General features: G+C 41.8%; 2 protein-coding genes and 1 long non-coding RNA gene across 8 annotated transcripts; 2 read left to right on the top strand and 1 right to left on the bottom strand.

Moving 5' to 3' along the window:
• The first annotated feature begins 324 nt into the window (after nt 1–324).
• Nucleotides 325–2,248, top strand: LOC135370349 (uncharacterized). Its single transcript, XM_064604077.1, has 10 exons — nt 325–381; nt 486–541; nt 986–1,041; nt 1,139–1,195; nt 1,322–1,373; nt 1,478–1,527; nt 1,720–1,776; nt 1,842–1,934; nt 2,014–2,093; nt 2,149–2,248. The coding sequence occupies exons 1-10, from the start codon at nt 331–333 to the stop codon at nt 2,173–2,175; spliced, it is 579 nt and encodes a 192-aa protein (XP_064460147.1). The 5' UTR covers nt 325–330; the 3' UTR covers nt 2,176–2,248.
• A 1,620-nt stretch (nt 2,249–3,868) lies between these two features.
• LOC135370350 (uncharacterized) lies at nt 3,869–5,819 on the top strand. 6 transcript variants are annotated; one of them, XR_010415307.1, is made up of 10 exons: nt 3,869–4,004; nt 4,107–4,162; nt 4,257–4,313; nt 4,371–4,474; nt 4,597–4,652; nt 4,757–4,812; nt 4,917–4,972; nt 5,077–5,126; nt 5,336–5,391; nt 5,656–5,819. XR_010415307.1 is itself a non-coding variant. In XM_064604082.1 (9 exons), the coding sequence occupies exons 5-9, from the start codon at nt 4,762–4,764 to the stop codon at nt 5,779–5,781; spliced, it is 339 nt and encodes a 112-aa protein (XP_064460152.1). In that variant the 5' UTR covers nt 3,869–4,004; nt 4,107–4,162; nt 4,257–4,313; nt 4,597–4,652; nt 4,757–4,761; the 3' UTR covers nt 5,782–5,819. The 6 variants fall into 6 exon arrangements, 5 of the variants coding, with proteins under 5 accessions (XP_064460152.1, XP_064460153.1, XP_064460151.1 ...); XM_064604082.1 differs by lacking the exon at nt 4,371–4,474; XM_064604083.1 differs by lacking the exon at nt 4,371–4,474 and having other exon boundaries at nt 4,573–4,652.
• Nucleotides 5,820–9,728: 3,909 nt separating this feature from the next.
• Nucleotides 9,729–10,107, bottom strand: LOC135370110 (uncharacterized). Its single transcript, XR_010415219.1, has 3 exons — nt 10,055–10,107; nt 9,895–9,949; nt 9,729–9,782 (listed from the first exon to the last, which is right to left on the bottom strand). It is a non-coding gene; the product is annotated as an uncharacterized LOC135370110 (long non-coding RNA).
• Nucleotides 10,108–17,527: the final 7,420 nt, after the last annotated feature.

Raw genomic sequence — 17,527 nt, 5'->3', positions numbered from 1 at the left:
CTATTGAGCTAAAGCACAGCATACATCACACGCTCTGTAAAAGGTTCTGTTTATTCTGGAGTTAGTCTTACCTTCTTTTTCATGCTCAGTGAAATAATAAAAAATTCCTGTTATTCCTATTGAGCTGAAACACAGAACACATACTCAGTGAGAGGAGCTCCTTATTCTGCAGGTGGAATGGGAGAGGAAGAAGGGACGCCGATAGTTGGTCTCAGAAAACACCAAGAGGTTAGTCTTACCTTCTTTTCTATGCTCAGTGAAATAATAAAAAAATTCCTATTGAGCTGAAACACATACTCAGTGAGAGGATCTCTTTATTCTGCAGGTGGAATGGGAGAGGAAGAAGGGACGCCGATAGTTGGTCTCAGAAAACACCAAGGGGTTAGTCTTACCTCCATTTCCGTGTTCTGTGAAATAATAAAAATGATCCTACTGAGCTGAAACTAAGCGCACATACTCAGTAAGGGGTACTCTTTCTTCTGCAGATGGAATGGGAGAGGAAGAAGGAACACCGAAAGTTGGCCTCAGAAAACACCAAGAGGTCAGTCTTACCTTTTTTCCATGTTCGGTGAAATAGTAAAAATGCTCCTACTGAGCTGAAACTATGCGCACATACTCAGTGGGAGCTCTTTATTCTGCAGGTGTAATGGGAGAGGAAGGGGCTCCAATAGTTGGTCTCAGAAAACACCAAGAGGTTATTCTTACCATTTTTCCATGTTCAGTGAAATAGTAAAAATGCTCCTATTGAGCTAAAGCACAGAAAAAAGGAAAAACATGGAAAAAAGGTAAAAAAATGGCAGAGTAAAAATGCTCCTATTGAGCTAAAGCACAGCATACATCACACGCTCAGTAAAAGGTTCTGTTTATTCTGGAGTTAGTCTTACCTTCTTTTTCATGCTCAGTGAAATAATAAAAAATTCCTGTTATTCCTATTGAGCTGAAACACAGAACACATACTCAGTGAGAGGAGCTCCTTATTCTGCAGGTGGAATGGGAGAGGAAGAAGGGACGCCGATAGTTGGTCTCAGAAAACACCAAGAGGTTAGTCTTACCTTCTTTTCTATGCTCAGTGAAATAATAAAAAAATTCCTATTGAGCTGAAACACATACTCAGTGAGAGGATCTCTTTATCCTGTAGGTGGAATGGGAGAGGAAGAAGGGACGGCGATAGTTGGTCTCAGAAAACACCCAAGAGGTTAGTCTTACATTCTTTTCCATGTTCAGTGAAATGATAAAAATGCTCCTACTGAGCTGAAACTAAGCGCACATACTCAGTAAAGGATACTCTTTCAGTAAAGGATACTCTTTCTTCTGCAGATAGAATGGGAGAGTAATAAAGAACACCGAAAGTTGGCCTCTGAAAACAAGAGGAGGTCAGTCTCACCTTTTTTTCCATGTTCGGTGAAATAGTAAAAATGCTCCCGCTGAGCTGAAACTAAGCTCACATACTCAGTGAGAGGAGCTCTTTATTCTGCAGGTGGAATGGAAGAAGGGGCGCCAATAGTTGGTCTCAGAAAACACCAAGAGGTTAGTGTTACCTTTTTTTCCATGCTCAGTCAAACAGAAAAAAATGCTCCTATTGAGCACACGCTCAGTAAAAGGTTCTGTTTATTCTGGAGTTAGTCTCACTTTCTTTTCCATGTTCAGTGAAATAATAAAAATGCCCGTATTGAGCTGAAACACAAAACACATACTCAGTGAGAGCTCTTTATTCTGCAGTTGGAATGGGAGAGGAAGAAGGGACGCCGATAGTTGGTCTCAGAAAACACCCAAGAGGTTAGTCTTACTTTCTTTTCCATGCTCAGTGAAATAATAAAAATTCCTATTGAGCTGAAACACAGAACACATACTCAGTGAGAGGAGCTCTTTATTCTGCAAGTGGAATGGGAGAGGAAGAAGGGACGCCCATAGTTGGTCTCAGAAAACACCAAGAGGTTAGTCTTACCTTCTTTTCCATGCTCAGTGAAATAATAAAAAATTCCTATTGAGCTGAAACACACAACACATACTCAGTGAGAGGAGCTCTTTATTCTGCAAGTGGAATGGGAGAGGAAGAAGGGACGCCTATAGTTGGTCTCAGAAAACACCAAGAGGTTAGTCTTACCTTCTTTTCCATGCTCAGTGAAATAATAAAAAATTCCTATTGAGGTGAAACACAGAACACATACTCAGTGAGAGGAGCTCTTTACTCTGCAAGTGGAATGGGAGAGGAAGAAGGGACGCCGATAGTTGGTCTCAGAAAACACCAAGAGGTTAGTCTTACCTTCTTTTCATGCTCAATGAAATAATAAAAAAAATTCCTATTGAGGTGAAACACAGAACACATACTCAGTGAGAGGAGCTCTTTATTCTGCAAGTGGAATGGGAGAGGAAGAAGGGACGCCTATAGTTGGTCTCAGAAAACACCAAGAGGTTAGTCTTACCTTCTTTTCCATGCTCAGTGAAATAATATAAAAAATTCCTATTGAGGTGAAACACAGAACACATACTCAGTGAGAGGAGCTCTTTACTCTGCAAGTGGAATGGGAGAGGAAGAAGGGACGCCGATAGTTGGTCTCAGAAAACACCAAGAGGTTAGTCTTACCTTCTTTTCATGCTCAATGAAATAATAAAAAAAAAATTCCTATTGAGGTGAAACACAGAACACATACTCAGTGAGAGGAGCTCTTTATTCTGCAAGTGGAATGGGAGAGGAAGAAGGGACGCCGATAGTTGGTCTCAGAAAACACCAAGAGGTTAGTCTTACTTTCTTTTCCATGCATAGTGAAATAATAAAAAAATTCTAATTGAGCTGAAACACAGAACACATACTCAGTGAGAGGAGCTCTTTATTCTGCAGGTGGAATGGGAGAGGAAGAAGGGACGCCGATAGTTGGTCTCAGAAAACACCAAGAGGTTAGTCTTACCTTCTTTTCCATGCATAGTGAAATAATAAAAAAATTCTAATTGAGCTGAAACACAGAACACATACTCAGTGAGAGGAGCTCTTTATTCTGCAGGTGGAATGGGAGAGGAAGAAGGGACGCCGATAGTTGGTCTCAGAAAACACCAAGAGGTTAGTCTTACTTTCTTTTCCGTGTTCAGTGAAATAATAAAAATGCTCCTACTGAGCTGACACTAAGCGCACATACTCAGTAAGGGTACTCTCTCTTCTGCAGATGGAATGGGAGAGGAAGAAGGGACGCCGATAGTTGGTCTCAGAAAACACAGAGGTTAGTCTTACCTTCTTTTCCACGCTCAGTGAAATAATAAAAAATTCCTATTGAGCTGAAACACAGAACACATACTCAGTGAGAGGAGCTCTTTATTGTGCAAGTGGAATGGGTGAGGAAGAAGGGACGCCTATAGTTGGTCTCAGAAAACACCAAGAGGTTAGTCTTACCTTCTTTTCCATGCATAGTGAAATAATAAAAAAATTCCTATTGAGCTGAAACGCAGAACACACACTCAGTGAGAAGAGCTCTTTATTCTGTAGGCGGAATGGGAGAGGAAGAAGGGACGCCGATAGTTGGTCTCAGAAAACACCAAGAGGTTAGTCTTACCTTTTCCATGTTCAGTGAAATAATAAAAATGCTCCTCCTGAGCTGAAACTAAGCGCGCATACTCAGTAAAGGGTACTCTTTCTTCTACGGATGGAATAGGGACGAAGGGACGCCGGTAGTTGGACTCAGAAAACACCAAGAGGTTAGTCTTACCTTCTTTTGCATGCTCAGTGAAATAATAAAAAAAATCCTATTGAGCTGCAACGCAGAACACACACTCAGTGAGAAGAGCTCTTTATTCTGCAGGAGGAATGGGGGGAGGAAGAAGGGACGCCGATAGTTGGTCTCAGAAAACACCAAGAGGTTAGTCTTACCTTCTTTTCCATGATCAGTGAAATAATAAAAAATTCCTATTGAGCTGCAACGCAGAACACACACTCAGTGAGAAGAGCTCTTTATTCTGCAGGTGGAATGGGTGAGGAAGAAGGGACGCCGATAGTTGGTCTCAGAAAACACCAAGAGGTTAGTCTTACCTTCTTTTCCATGATCAGTGAAATAATAAAAAAATCCTTTGAGCTGCAACGCGGAACACACACTCAGTGAGAAGAGCTCTTTATTCTGCAGGTGGAATGGGTGAGGAAGAAGGGACGCTGATAGTTGGTCTCAGAAAACACCAAGAGGTTAGTCTTACCTTTTCTATGCTCAGTGAAATAATAAAAAAATTCCTATTGAGCTGAAACACATACTCAGTGAGAGGATCTCTTTATCCTGCAGGTGGAATGGGAGAGGAAGAAGGGACGGCGATAGTTGGTCTCAGAAAACACCCAAGAGGTTAGTCTTGCCTTCTTTTCCATGCTCAGTGAAATAATAAAAAAAATTTCTATTCAGCTGAAACACAGAACACATACTCAGTGAGAGGAGCTTTTTATTCTGCAAGTGGAATGGGAGAGGAAGAAGGGACGCCGATAGTTGGTCTCAGAAAACACCAAGGGGTTAGTCTTACCTCCATTTCCGTGTTCTGTGAAATAATAAAAATGCTCCTACTGAGCTGGAACTAAGCGCACATACTCAGTAAAGGATACTCTTTCAGTAAAGGATACTCTTTCTTCTGCAGATAGAATGGGAGAGTAATAAAGAACACCGAAAGTTGGCCTCAGAAAACAAGAAGAGGTCAGTCTCACCTTTTTTTCCATGTTCGGTGAAATAGTAAAAATGCTCCTACTGAGCTGAAACTAAGCGCACATGCTCAGTGAGAGGAGTTCTTTATTCTGCAGGTGGAATGGGAGAGGAAGAAGGGGCGCCAATAGTTGGTATCAGAAAACACCAAGAGGTTAGTGTTACCTTTTTTTCCATGTTCAGTGAAATAATAAAAATGCTCCTACTGAGCTGAAACTAAGCGCGCATACTCAGTAAATGGCACTCTTTCTTCTGCAGATGGAATGGGAGAGGAAGAAGGAACACCTAATGTTGGCCTCAGAAAACACCAAGAGGTCAGTCTCACCTTTTTTTCCATGTTGGGTGAAATAGTAAAAATGCTCCCGCTGAGCTGAAACTAAGCTCACATACTCAGTGAGAGGAGCTCTTTATTCTGCAGGTGGAATGGAAGAAGGGGCGCCAATAGTTGGTCTCAGAAAACACCAAGAGGTTAGTGTTACCTTTTTTCCATGTTCAGTCAAATAGAAAAAAATGCTCCTATTGAGCTAAAGCACAGCACACATCACACGCTTAGTAAAAGGTTCTGTTTATTCTGGAGTTAGTCTCACTTTCTTTTCCATGTTCAGTGAAATAATAAAAATGCCCGTATTGAGCTGAAACTCAAAACACATACTCAGTGAGAGCTCTTTATTCTGCAGTTGGAATGGGAGAGGAAGAAGGGACGCCGATAGTTGGTCTCAGAAAACACCAAGAGGTTAGCCCTACCTTTTCCTTATTCGGTGAATAAGTAAAATGCTCCTATTGAGCTGGAACACAGTGCACATCACGTGCTCAGTAAAAGGTGCTGTTTATTCTGGAGTTAGTCGTACCCTGTTTTCCATGTTCAGTGATATAGTAAAGGTGCTGTTTATCCTGGAGTTAGTCTTGTCTTCTTTTCCATGTTCAGTGAAATAGTAGAAATGCTCTATTGAGCAGAAACAGAACGCATACTCAGTAAGAGGAGCTCTTTATTCTGCAGATGGAATGGGAGAGGAAGAAGGAACGCCGAAAATTGTCTTCAGAAAGCACGGTTACAGGGAGAATTTGGCCGTGGAAGACCACAAAACTTCACGTCGAGTGTCAATTCGTTTGTAATGGTTATTGAGTTGCATTTACGTATGATTAAACGTCGTCTCACTTTGATCGAATGTTTAGTAAATTAATCCAGGTCATATAGAGCATGGGTCCCGATGGAAAAGTGCAGAATAAACCATTGCTAAACAACGAAAGGTGAGAGACTAATCGTAGATAATTTACAGAATCTTGCATTAAGTGCTGCTTATCGGAGGCTCAAACTGGACTTTCTAAAGATCTGGAGCCCGTAAACAAATTGCGCAGTATCTACTCTTGCGAAGCCTCAGCGCCGCCTCACGAAAATGCCGCAGAAATTCCTACAAAGCAAATTCAGAAAAATGGACTCTTCCAGCCGGTGGTACATCCCCGGACGAGTCCATTAATGGACTCGTCCGGGGAGGGAAAGGACACCCCTTGGACGAGTCCATTAATGAACTCGTCCGGGCGAGTCCATTTCCCAAAAAGTCACCTTGATTGACCTTGAGTGACCTCTATTTGACCGCTACTTGACCTCTAAAACGACCTTGAAAATTTGTAAAATTTTGTCGAAAATGGCAAAAACTTAATTTTACCGTTTGACCTTGATTGACCTTGTTTGACCTTGTTTGACCTTGAATAACCTTGTTTGACCTCTAACGTGGCCTTGAATTAGTTCCGGACGTCCCCGCTAGGGGGCGCCACGTACTTTCCATAAAAAATGCACGATTTGGGTGCGAGGAGTGCTAGTTTTGCCCATTCTACTGAGCGTATCACAATGGACTCGACCAAGGGGGTGTCCTTTACCTCCCTTCAGGACGAGTCCATTTCCCTCGAAAAATTTGAGCAGGGTTGTCAGGTGAGAGGATGTCTCGAATGTGGTAAAGGGGAGGGTGCATGGTGCTAACCTTCTCACCCTTCTCGTAGTTTTTGTTTACGGGGAGCACTTTTTAAGAACATTTTAGCACCCTTTAGGCAAGAGCCGCTCACCTTTCTAGAATTCTTAATTATGCACAGTGTCTTCAATATCACGGTGTTACGAATAAATTGTGCTCGGCACTCGAGAATGGAATAACAGGAATGGAGCGAGGGAGTTGGTACCAGCTCATATTAGAGAATGGAACGTGTAAAGCGTAGACTGGGAGGAGGGCGGAGTTGAAGTTTCGGATGCCCGTTTCCGTATATCCTTCCTTTCGCGCCACTCCACCTGCAAAATACAGAACAGCTTGACTCGTGTTATTTATTTTTTTTGTGTGTGTGTGTGGCCGTATTTCCAGGATCCTTCACCAGTGTTAAAATCTGATACACATTGTGAAGCACAAGCAGCCAAGGACCTGACGACAGATAACACAACAGCGAAGTATGAACCCACAGATTTATTCACAAACTCCCACATATACACACACGCTGCTAAGCAATTGAAACTTTAACCAATAAAACCAAAGGGAAGAAGGGAAAGGGAAGGGAAGGCGAAAAGGAGAAAGCATTATAACTCCCTACAACTCTCATTTTTTATTCCACAAGCCTGTAGTTTCACCCCGTGCACCTAAGGCCCTTGTTTCCCTTCATCTCCACCTGCAAAATACGTAAAGGGCACAATCTACTGAGCATATGTGCATAATTCCAGCTCAATCTAAGCACTTTTACTTGTTTGCTGAAAATGAAAAAAAAAAAGTAACACCCTTAGGTAATTTGAGAAGACTTAGACCCTTAGGTAGTAAGACCCTGGGAAATTTGGCCTTAGGTAACCCTTAGGGTTTTTTAATGCCAAATTTCCGAGGTTGTTCTACCCCTGCAACTCCACCTGCAAAATAAAGAGCACCTTCTACTGAGTATATGTGCATAATTCCTCTTTATTCTTAGCACTTTAAATTTTTGTAGCAGAAAGTGGAAGAAAAGATAAAAGAGCACATTCTACAGAGTAGTATATATGCTCCTATATATAACTCCAGCTCATTCTGAGCACTTTCATTTTAATTTTTTTGTTAAAAATGGAAGGAATGGTAAGACTGACCTCTCAGTGTTTTGATGCCAATTTGCCAAGGTAATTCCACCAGCAAAATAAAGAGGACCTATTATAGAGTATATATGCATAATTCCAGCTCATTCTGTACACTTTCATATTTGTACTGAAAATGGAAGGAAGGGTAAGGGTATAATTCCAGCTCATTCTGAGCACGAGAATTTTTTTTTTTGCTGAAAATTGAAGCAAGGGTGAGGGTGACCTCTTGGTGTTTCATGATGCCAAATTGCCAAGGTTCTTCCCCTGCAATTCCACCTGCAAAATAAAGGACACCATCTGCAGAGTATACGTGCATAGTTCCAGCTCATTCTGAGCACTACAGTTTTTTTTTTTTTTTTTGCTAAAAACTGAAGGAAGGGTGAGACTCACCTTGGTGTTTCATGATGCCAAATTGCCAAGGTTCTTCCCCTGCAATTCCACCTGCAAAATAAAGGACACCATCTGCAGAGTATACGTGCATAGTTCCAGCTCATTCTGAGCACTACAGTTTTTTTTTTTTGGCTGAAAACTGAAGGAAGGGTGAGACTGACCTCTTGGTGTTTCATGATGCCAAATTGCCAAGGTTCTTCCCCTGCAATTCCACCTGCAAAATAAAGGACACCATCTGCAGAGTATACGTGCATAGTTCCAGCTCATTCTGAGCACTACAGTTTTTTTTTTTTTTGCTAAAAACTGAAGGAAGGGTGAGACTCACCTTGGTGTTTCATGATGCCAAATTGCCAAGGTTCTTCCGCTGCAATTCAGCCTGCAAAATAAAGGACACCATCTACAGAGTATACATGCATAATTCCAGCTCATTCTGATCACTGTAATTGTTTTTTTTTTTTGCTGAAAACTGAAGGAAGGTTGAGACTGACCTCTTGGTGTTTCATGATACCAAATTGCCAAGGTCCTTCTTCCCTACAATTCTACCTGCAAAATAAAGGACACCTTATACAGTGTATACGTGCATAATTCCAGCTCATTCTGAGCACTGTAATTGGTTTGGCTGAAAACTGAAGCAAGGGTGAGACTGACCTCTTGGTGTTTCATGATGCTAAATTGCCAAGGGTCTTCTTCCCTACAATTCCACCTGCAAAATAAAGGACACCTTCTACAGAGCATACGTGCATAATTCCAGCTCATTCTGAGCACTGTAATTTTTTTGGCTGAAAACTGAAGCAAGGGTGAGACTGACCTCTTGGTGTTTCATGATGCTAAATTGCCAAGGTTCTTCTTCCCTACAATTCCACCTGCAAAATAAAGGACACCTTATACAGAGTATACGTGCATAATTCCAGCTCATTCTGAGCACTGTAATTTTTTTGGCTGAAAACTGAAGCAAGGGTGAGACTGACCTCTTGGTGTTTCATGATGCTAAACTGCCAAGGTTCTTCTTCCCTAGAATTCCACCTGCAAAATAAAGGACACCTTATACAGAGTATACGTGCATAACTCCAGCTCATTCTGAGCACTGTAATTTTTTTGGCTGAAAACTGAAGGAAGGGTGAGACTTACCTCTTGGTGTTTCATGGTGCTAAATTGCGAAGGTTCTTCTTCCCTAGAATTCCACCTGGAAAATAAAGGACACCTTATACAGAGTATACGTGCATAACTCCAGCTCATTCTGAGCACTGTAATTTTTTTTTGGCTGAAAACTGAAGCAAGGGTGAGACTGACCTCTTGGTGTTTCATGATGCTAAATTGCCAAGGTTCTTCTTCCCTACATTTCCACCTGCAAAATAAAGGACACCTTATACAGAGTGTACGCGCATAATTCCAACTCATTCTGAGCACTGTAATTTTTTTGGCTGAAAACTGAAGGAAGGGTGAGACTGACCTCTTGGTGTTTCATGATGCCAAATTGCCAAGGTTCTTCCCCTGCAATTCCACCTGCAAAATAAAGGACACCATCTGCAGAGTATACGTGCATAGTTCCAGCTCATTCTGAGCACTACAGTTTTTTTTTTTTTGCTAAAAACTGAAGGAAGGGTGAGACTCACCTTGGTGTTTCATGATGCCAAATTGCCAACGTTCTTCCGCTGCAATTCAGCCTGCAAAATAAAGGACACCATCTACAGAGTATACATGCATAATTCCAGCTCATTCTGATCACTGTAATTGTTTTTTTTTTTTGCTGAAAACTGAAGGAAGGTTGAGACTGACCTCTTGGTGTTTCATGATACCAAATTGCCAAGGTCCTTCTTCCCTACAATTCTACCTGCAAAATAAAGGACACCTTATACAGTGTATACGTGCATAATTCCAGCTCATTCTGAGCACTGTAATTGGTTTGGCTGAAAACTGAAGCAAGGGTGAGACTGACCTCTTGGTGTTTCATGATGCTAAATTGCCAAAGTTCTTCTTCCCTACATTTCCACCTGCAAAATAAAGGACACCTTATACAGAGTGTACGCGCATAATTCCAACTCATTCTGAGCACTGTAATTTTTTTGGCTGAAAACTGAAGGAAGGGTGAGACTGACCTCTTGGTGTTTCATGATGCTAAATTGCCAAAGTTCTTCTTCCCTACATTTCCACCTGCAAAATAAAGGACACCTTATACAGAGTATACGTGCATAACTCCAGCTCATTCTGAGCACTGTAATTTTTTTGGCTGAAAACTGAAGGAAGGGTGAGACTTACCTCTTGGTGTTTCATGGTGCTAAATTGCCAAGGTTCTTGCCAAGGTTCTTCTTCCCTACAATTCCACCTGCAAAATAAAGGACACCTTATACAAAGTATACGTGCATAATTCCAGCTCATTCTGAGCACTGTAATTTGTTTGGCTGAAAACTGAAGCAAGGGTGAGACTTACCTCTTGGTGTTTCATGATGCTAAATTGCCAAGGTTCTTCTTCCCTAGAATTCCACCTGCAAAATAAAGGACACCTTATACAGAGTATACGTGCATAATTCCAGCTCGTTCTGAGCACTGTAATTTTTTTGGCTGAAAACTGAAGCAAGGGTGAGACTGACCTCTTGGTGTTTCATGATGCTAAATTGCCAAGGTTCTTCTTCCCTAGAATTCTACCAGGAAAATAAAGGACACCTTATACAGAGTATACGTGCATAACTCCAGCTCATTGTGAGCACTGTAATTTTTTTTTGGCTGAAAACTGAAGCAAGGGTGAGACTGACCTCTTGGTGTTTCATGATGCTAAATTGCCAAGGTTCTTCTTCCCTAGAATTCCACCTGCAAAATAAAGGACACCTTATACAGAGTATACGTGCATAACTCCAGCTCATTCTGAGCACTGTAATTTTTTTGGCTGAAAACTGAAGGAAGGGTGAGACTCACCTTGGTGTTTCATGACGCTAAATTGCCAAGGGTCTTCTTCCCTACAATTCCACCTGCAAAATAAAGGACACCTTATACAGAGTATATACGTGCATAATTCCAGCCCATTCTGAGCACTGTGATTTTTTTTTTTTTTTGCTGAAAACTGAAGGAAGGGTGAGACTCACCTTGGTGTTTCATGATGCTAAATTGCCAAGGGTCTTCTTCCCTACAATTCCACCTGCAAAATAAAGGACACCTTCTACAGAGCATACGTGCATAATTCCAGCTCATTCTGAGCACTGTAATTTTTTTGGCTGAAAACTGAAGCAAGGGTGAGACTGACCTCTTGGTGTTTCATGATGCTAAATTGCCAAGGTTCTTCTTCCCTACAATTCCACCTGCAAAATAAAGGACACCTTATACAGAGTATACGTGCATAATTCCAGCTCATTCTGAGCACTGTAATTTTTTTGGCTGAAAACTGAAGCAAGGGTGAGACTGACCTCTTGGTGTTTCATGATGCTAAATTGCCAAGGTTCTTCTTCCCTAGAATTCCACCTGCAAAATAAAGGACACCTTATACAGAGTATACGTGCATAACTCCAGCTCATTCTGAGCACTGTAATTTTTTTGGCTGAAAACTGAAGCAAGGGTGAGACTGACCTCTTGGTGTTTCATGATGCTAAATTGCCAAGGTTCTTCTTCCCTACAATTCCACCTGCAAAATAAAGGACACCTTCTACAGAGCATACGTGCATAATTCCAGCTCATTCTGAGCACTGTAATTTTTTTGGCTGAAAACTGAAGCAAGGGTGAGACTGACCTCTTGGTGTTTCATGATGCTAAATTGCCAAGGTTCTTCTTCCCTACAATTCCACCTGCAAAATAAAGGACACCTTCTACAGAACATATACGTGCATAATTCCAACTCATTCTGAGCACTGTAATTTTTTTGGCTGAAAACTGAAGCAAGGGTGAGACTGACCTCTTGGTGTTTCATGATGCTAAATTGCCAAGGTTCTTCTTCCCTACAATTCCACCTGCAAAATAAAGGACACCTTCTACAGAGCATACGTGCATAATTCCAGCTCATTCTGAGCACTGTAATTTTTTTGGCTGAAAACTGAAGCAAGGGTGAGACTGACCTCTTGGTGTTTCATGATGCTAAATTGCCAAGGTTCTTCTTCCCTACAATTCCACCTGCAAAATAAAGGACACCTTATACAGAGTATACGTGCATAATTCCAGCTCATTCTGAGCACTGTAATTTTTTTGGCTGAAAACTGAAGCAAGGGTGAGACTGACCTCTTGGTGTTTCATGATGCTAAATTGCCAAGGTTCTTCTTCCCTAGAATTCCACCTGCAAAATAAAGGACACCTTATACAGAGTATACGTGCATAACTCCAGCTCATTCTGAGCACTGTAATTTTTTTGGCTGAAAACTGAAGGAAGGGTGAGACTTACCTCTTGGTGTTTCATGGTGCTAAATTGCCAAGGTTCTTGCCAAGGTTCTTCTTCCCTACAATTCCACCTGCAAAATAAAGGACACCTTATACAAAGTATACGTGCATAATTCCAGCTCATTCTGAGCACTGTAATTTGTTTGGCTGAAAACTGAAGCAAGGGTGAGACTTACCTCTTGGTGTTTCATGATGCTAAATTGCCAAGGGTCTTCTTCCCTACAATTCCACCTGCAAAATAAAGGACACCTTATACAGAGTATACGTGCATAATTCCAACTCATTCTGAGCACTGTAATTTGTTTGGCTGAAAACTGAAGCAAGGGTGAGACTGACCTCTTGGTGTTTCATGATGCTAAATTGCCAAGGTTCTTCTTCCCTAGAATTCCACCTGCAAAATAAAGGACACCTTATACAGAGTATACGTGCATAATTCCAGCTCATTCTGAGCACTGTAATTTTTTTGGCTGAAAACTGAAGCAAGGGTGAGACTGACCTCTTGGTGTTTCATGATGCTAAATTGCCAAGGTTCTTCTTCCCTAGAATTCCACCTGCAAAATAAAGGACACCTTATACAGAGTATACGTGCATAACTCCAGCTCATTCTGAGCACTGTAATTTTTTTGGCTGAAAACTGAAGGAAGGGTGAGACTTACCTCTTGGTGTTTCATGATGCTAAATTGCCAAGGTTCTTCTTCCCTACAATTCCACCTGCAAAATAAAGGACACCTTATACAGAGTATATACGTGCATAATTCCAGCCCATTCTGAGCACTGTGATTTTTTTTTTTTGCTGAAAACTGAAGGAAGGGTGAGACTCACCTTGGTGTTTCATGACGCTAAATTGCCAAGGGTCTTCTTCCCTACAATTCCACCTGCAAAATAAAGGACACCTTATACAGAGTATATACGTGCATAATTCCAGCCCATTCTGAGCACTGTGATTTTTTTTGCTGAAAACTGAAGGAAGGGTGAGACTCACCTTGGTGTTTCATGATGCTAAATTGCCAAGGGTCTTCTTCCCTACAATTCCACCTGCAAAATAAAGGACACCTTTTACAGAACATATACGTGCATAATTCCAACTCATTCTGAGCACTGTAATTTTTTTGGCTGAAAACTGAAGCAAGGGTGAGATTGACCTCTTGGTGTTTCATGATGCTAAATTGCCAAGGTTCTTCTTCCCTACAATTCCACCTGCAAAATAAAGGACACCTTCTACAGAGCATACGTGCATAATTCCAGCTCATTCTGAGCACTGTAATTTTTTTGGCTGAAAACTGAAGCAAGGGTGAGACTGACCTCTTGGTGTTTCATGATGCTAAATTGCCAAGGGTCTTCTTCCCTACAATTCCACCTGCAAAATAAAGGACACCTTCTACAGAGCATACGTGCATAATTCCAGCTCATTCTGAGCACTGTAATTTTTTTGGCTGAAAACTGAAGCAAGGGTGAGACTGACCTCTTGGTGTTTCATGATGCTAAATTACCAAGGGTCTTCTTCCCTACAATTCCACCTGCAAAATAAAGGACACCTTCTACAGAGCATACGTGCATAATTCCAGCTCATTCTGAGCACTGTAATTTTTTTGGCTGAAATCTGAAGCAAGGGTGAGACTGACCTCTTGGTGTTTCATGATGCTAAATTGCCAAGGTTCTTCTTCCCTAGAATTCCACCTGGAAAATAAAGGACACCTTCTACAGAGCATACGTGCATAATTCCAGCTCATTCTGAGCACTGTAATTTTTTTGGCTGAAATCTGAAGCAAGGGTGAGACTGACCTCTTGGTGTTTCATGATGCTAAATTGCCAAGGTTCTTCTTCCCTACAATTCCACCTGCAAAATAAAGGACACCTTCTACAGAGCATACGTGCATAATTCCAGCTCATTCTGAGCACTGTAATTTTTTTGGCTGAAATCTGAAGCAAGGGTGAGACTGACCTCTTGGTGTTTCATGATGCTAAATTGCCAAGGTTCTTCTTCCCTAGAATTCCACCTGGAAAATAAAGGACACCTTCTACAGAGCATACGTGCATAATTCCAGCTCATTCTGAGCACTGTAATTTTTTTGGCTGAAATCTGAAGCAAGGGTGAGACTGACCTCTTGGTGTTTCATGATGCTAAATTGCCAAGGTTCTTCTTCCCTACAATTCCACCTGCAAAATAAAGGACACCTTCTACAGAGCATACGTGCATAATTCCAGCTCATTCTGAGCACTGTAATTTTTTTGGCTGAAATCTGAAGCAAGGGTGAGACTGACCTCTTGGTGTTTCATGATGCTAAATTGCCAAGGTTCTTCTTCCCTACAATTCCACCTGCAAAATAAAGGACACCTTCTACAGAGCATACGTGCATAATTCCAGCTCATTCTGAGCACTGTAATTTTTTTGGCTGAAAACTGAAGGAAGGGTGAGACTTACCTCTTGGTGTTTCATGATGCTAAATTGCCAAGGGTCTTCTTCCCTACAATTCCACCTGCAAAATAAAGGACACCTTCTACAGAGCATACGTGTATAATTCCAGCTCATTCTGAGCACTGTAATTTTTTTGGCTGAAAACTGAAGCAAGGGTGAGACTGACCTCTTGGTGTTTCATGATGCTAAATTGCCAAGGTTCTTCTTCCCTACAATTCCACCTGCAAAATAAAGGACACCTTCTACAGAGCATACGTGCATAATTCCAGCTCATTCTGAGCACTGTAATTTTTTTGGCTGAAAACTGAAGCAAGGGTGAGACTGACCTCTTGGTGTTTCATGATGCTAAATTGCCAAGGTTCTTCTTCCCTACAATTCCACCTGCAAAATAAAGGACACCTTCTACAGAGCATACGTGCATAATTCCAGCTCATTCTGAGCACTGTAATTTTTTTATTTGCTGAAAACTGAAGAAAGGGTGAGACCTACCTCTTGGTGTTTCATCATAGAAAATTAGATTTGATTAATTAATTAATTAATTAATGCCAAATCTGATACGTATTCTATTCTTCGACGATTAGTGTCATCCCTGGCTGACATATTCTCTCCACATCAATGCTTGCAAGAGTTGACCTATCGCTCGCTTTTCGGATTCCACCAAATACTCGTCGTCGAGATGCTGCATTAATTCATCGGATGCGACTCAAACGTGGCCTTTACAGCTCAATGGCGTCACCGCCTGCGACAAGTTGACTCTCCGAGATACGATCACTGTAGAACAAATGCTTCTCCATCGCCCAACTAACAACCATTCTGGGCCACACTTACGGTGCCTCTAACTACTAGACTAGACTCTACAGGACTAACTACTCAACTATAGACTCCCCCTATACTATATGACAAAATTGCCGGCTCCATGATCAAATCTAGCACACCAACGCTCTGACCATAAAGCACCGCCAGCCTTTTTCGACAGCGTTGGTACTTTGGTCCTCAGCGTCTGGCTCATCAACCAAATTGCAGCGAGGAATGGGGTATAGAGCATATTGCCTCTGGCGATGAAACGCCCCAATCATCGGCTAAATAAAGTTGTCTTGTTCCGATGTGTATTTGTGGCCGTGTTCTGGTCACGACCTACTCTACACTAGTATAGTAGTAGGTCATGGTTCTGGTGTAAACGGCGACGGTCCTTGAGACGGAATAAGAAAAGTGTGGTGTCGAGTGAAAAACGCAGGGTCTTTTATATAAAAGGATATGCACCACTTCTTTTCTCCCTCTCTCTCTCTCTCTTTTTTTTGTTATGGTGTGGCCTGATCTCGGCTTGTATATCTCTTGGGTTTGAGGGCTTTTTGATTTTACTACTTTCTTCAGTTTCAACTTTGAATTGTGGTTTTGGCTGATACTTTAATGAACAAGCACCACCACGTGACATCCTGTGACCAGGTGACGCTGTGACACGTGATATTGCCATCGCTGACTGCCCCGTAAAGCTACTGCTGCATGCATTTGAACGCGTTTGGCACAATTTTACATTATTACTGGCACAACTTTTATGGTATTGCCAACTATTGATATGGTACACAGATTACTTTCCGAAATGGGCTGTGCAGCGTTGAGATGTCAGCATGGGTTCACGTTAGGCTTAGTATAAAGAGCATGTGAACAGGGTACCTTTCCATTAGCCGGACAAGGACCATTACATACTGGCGTCCGGAAGTCTTTTCCGTGTTCTTTATGCGAAAAAGATGGCGGAAAAATACCTCCAAACATCAGTGCTTTCTCTGCTGGGCTTGGAGCTGCGCCGAGGCAGCGCAGAGGATTCTTTTCTGTACTGTAAACACGTAAACATATTCACTGCGCATGTTTCTTTGCCAGACTGAGAAAAGATCAACCGAATCGCCCAAAACGCCCCGTCAAATCAAGATCACTCACGTACAGATAACAGCCTGATAATGCCCTGCGAAAACTTTGAGGTGAACCTGCTGATAACCTGCGTAAAGAGACGGAGCGAAAAAGATTAAATGATTTCTTAGCGCTGAAAGTTTGTCAAATATACCATACCATGCATTTCCTATGTTTTTGCTCGGATGGGTTATTGCAATGACGATGCCAAGAGACACTGATTGGTTTTTCACTGGAATGTTCAATTCAGTGCCTGCGTTGAAGCCGTAAAGCCCTAAAAGGGGTATAAGCGTGCAATAGTCTGATAGAAGATACGTACAGGCTATAACTCACTGCTATGCAGTTACATGTAAGAATAGACATTGACTGTGGACAATACACTGGACACACACGCACGGCGCTGTACGACTACGAGAGTATCGAATCGCAGAAGACCATGTCTCAAAGCAGTCTGTACCAGTCCACCAGATTACCGGCGTCCTTAGAATTAGTTTGCGGACAGACTACTAGCAGATCCAGTGTCGTACAGAGACAAAAGTAGAACGGACTGAGACGAATAGTGTAAGGACAAATGGACTTAAGGACATTTATGGTATAGCGCCCTTACATCATTCGTTCCTCATCTTTTATTTGATACTCCGGTCTTGTTAACCCATGAAGGGAAACTGTAGAAGATGTAGTATAGTAGCAGCCAGTAAGCTGAACGGTAACAAATATTGACAGCACAGCCACCATATT

The sequence above is a fragment of the Ornithodoros turicata genome, chromosome 10, assembly GCF_037126465.1.
Source record: "Ornithodoros turicata isolate Travis chromosome 10, ASM3712646v1, whole genome shotgun sequence".
NCBI lineage: Eukaryota > Metazoa > Arthropoda > Arachnida > Ixodida > Argasidae > Ornithodoros > Ornithodoros turicata.
This window is presented reverse-complemented; position numbering and strand designations above follow the sequence as displayed.

Excerpts from the sequence above, each read along its gene's own strand:
- LOC135370349 (XM_064604077.1), top strand. The coding sequence starts at position 331 with ATGGGAGAGGAAGAAGGGACGCCGATAGTTGGTCTCAGAAAACACCAA. Across the intron at positions 1,528-1,719 it reads GTCTCAGAAAACACCAAGAG|TTGGAATGGGAGAGGAAGAA; the intron begins GTTAGTGTTACC and ends TTTATTCTGCAG. Across the intron at positions 1,935-2,013 it reads GTCTCAGAAAACACCAAGAG|TGAGAGGAGCTCTTTATTCT; the intron begins GTTAGTCTTACC and ends ACACATACTCAG.
- LOC135370350 (XM_064604078.1), top strand. The coding sequence starts at position 4,262 with ATGGGAGAGGAAGAAGGGACGGCGATAGTTGGTCTCAGAAAACACCCA. Across the intron at positions 4,314-4,370 it reads TCTCAGAAAACACCCAAGAG|CTGAAACACAGAACACATAC; the intron begins GTTAGTCTTGCC and ends ATTTCTATTCAG. Across the intron at positions 5,127-5,335 it reads GTCTCAGAAAACACCAAGAG|TTGGAATGGGAGAGGAAGAA; the intron begins GTTAGTGTTACC and ends TTTATTCTGCAG.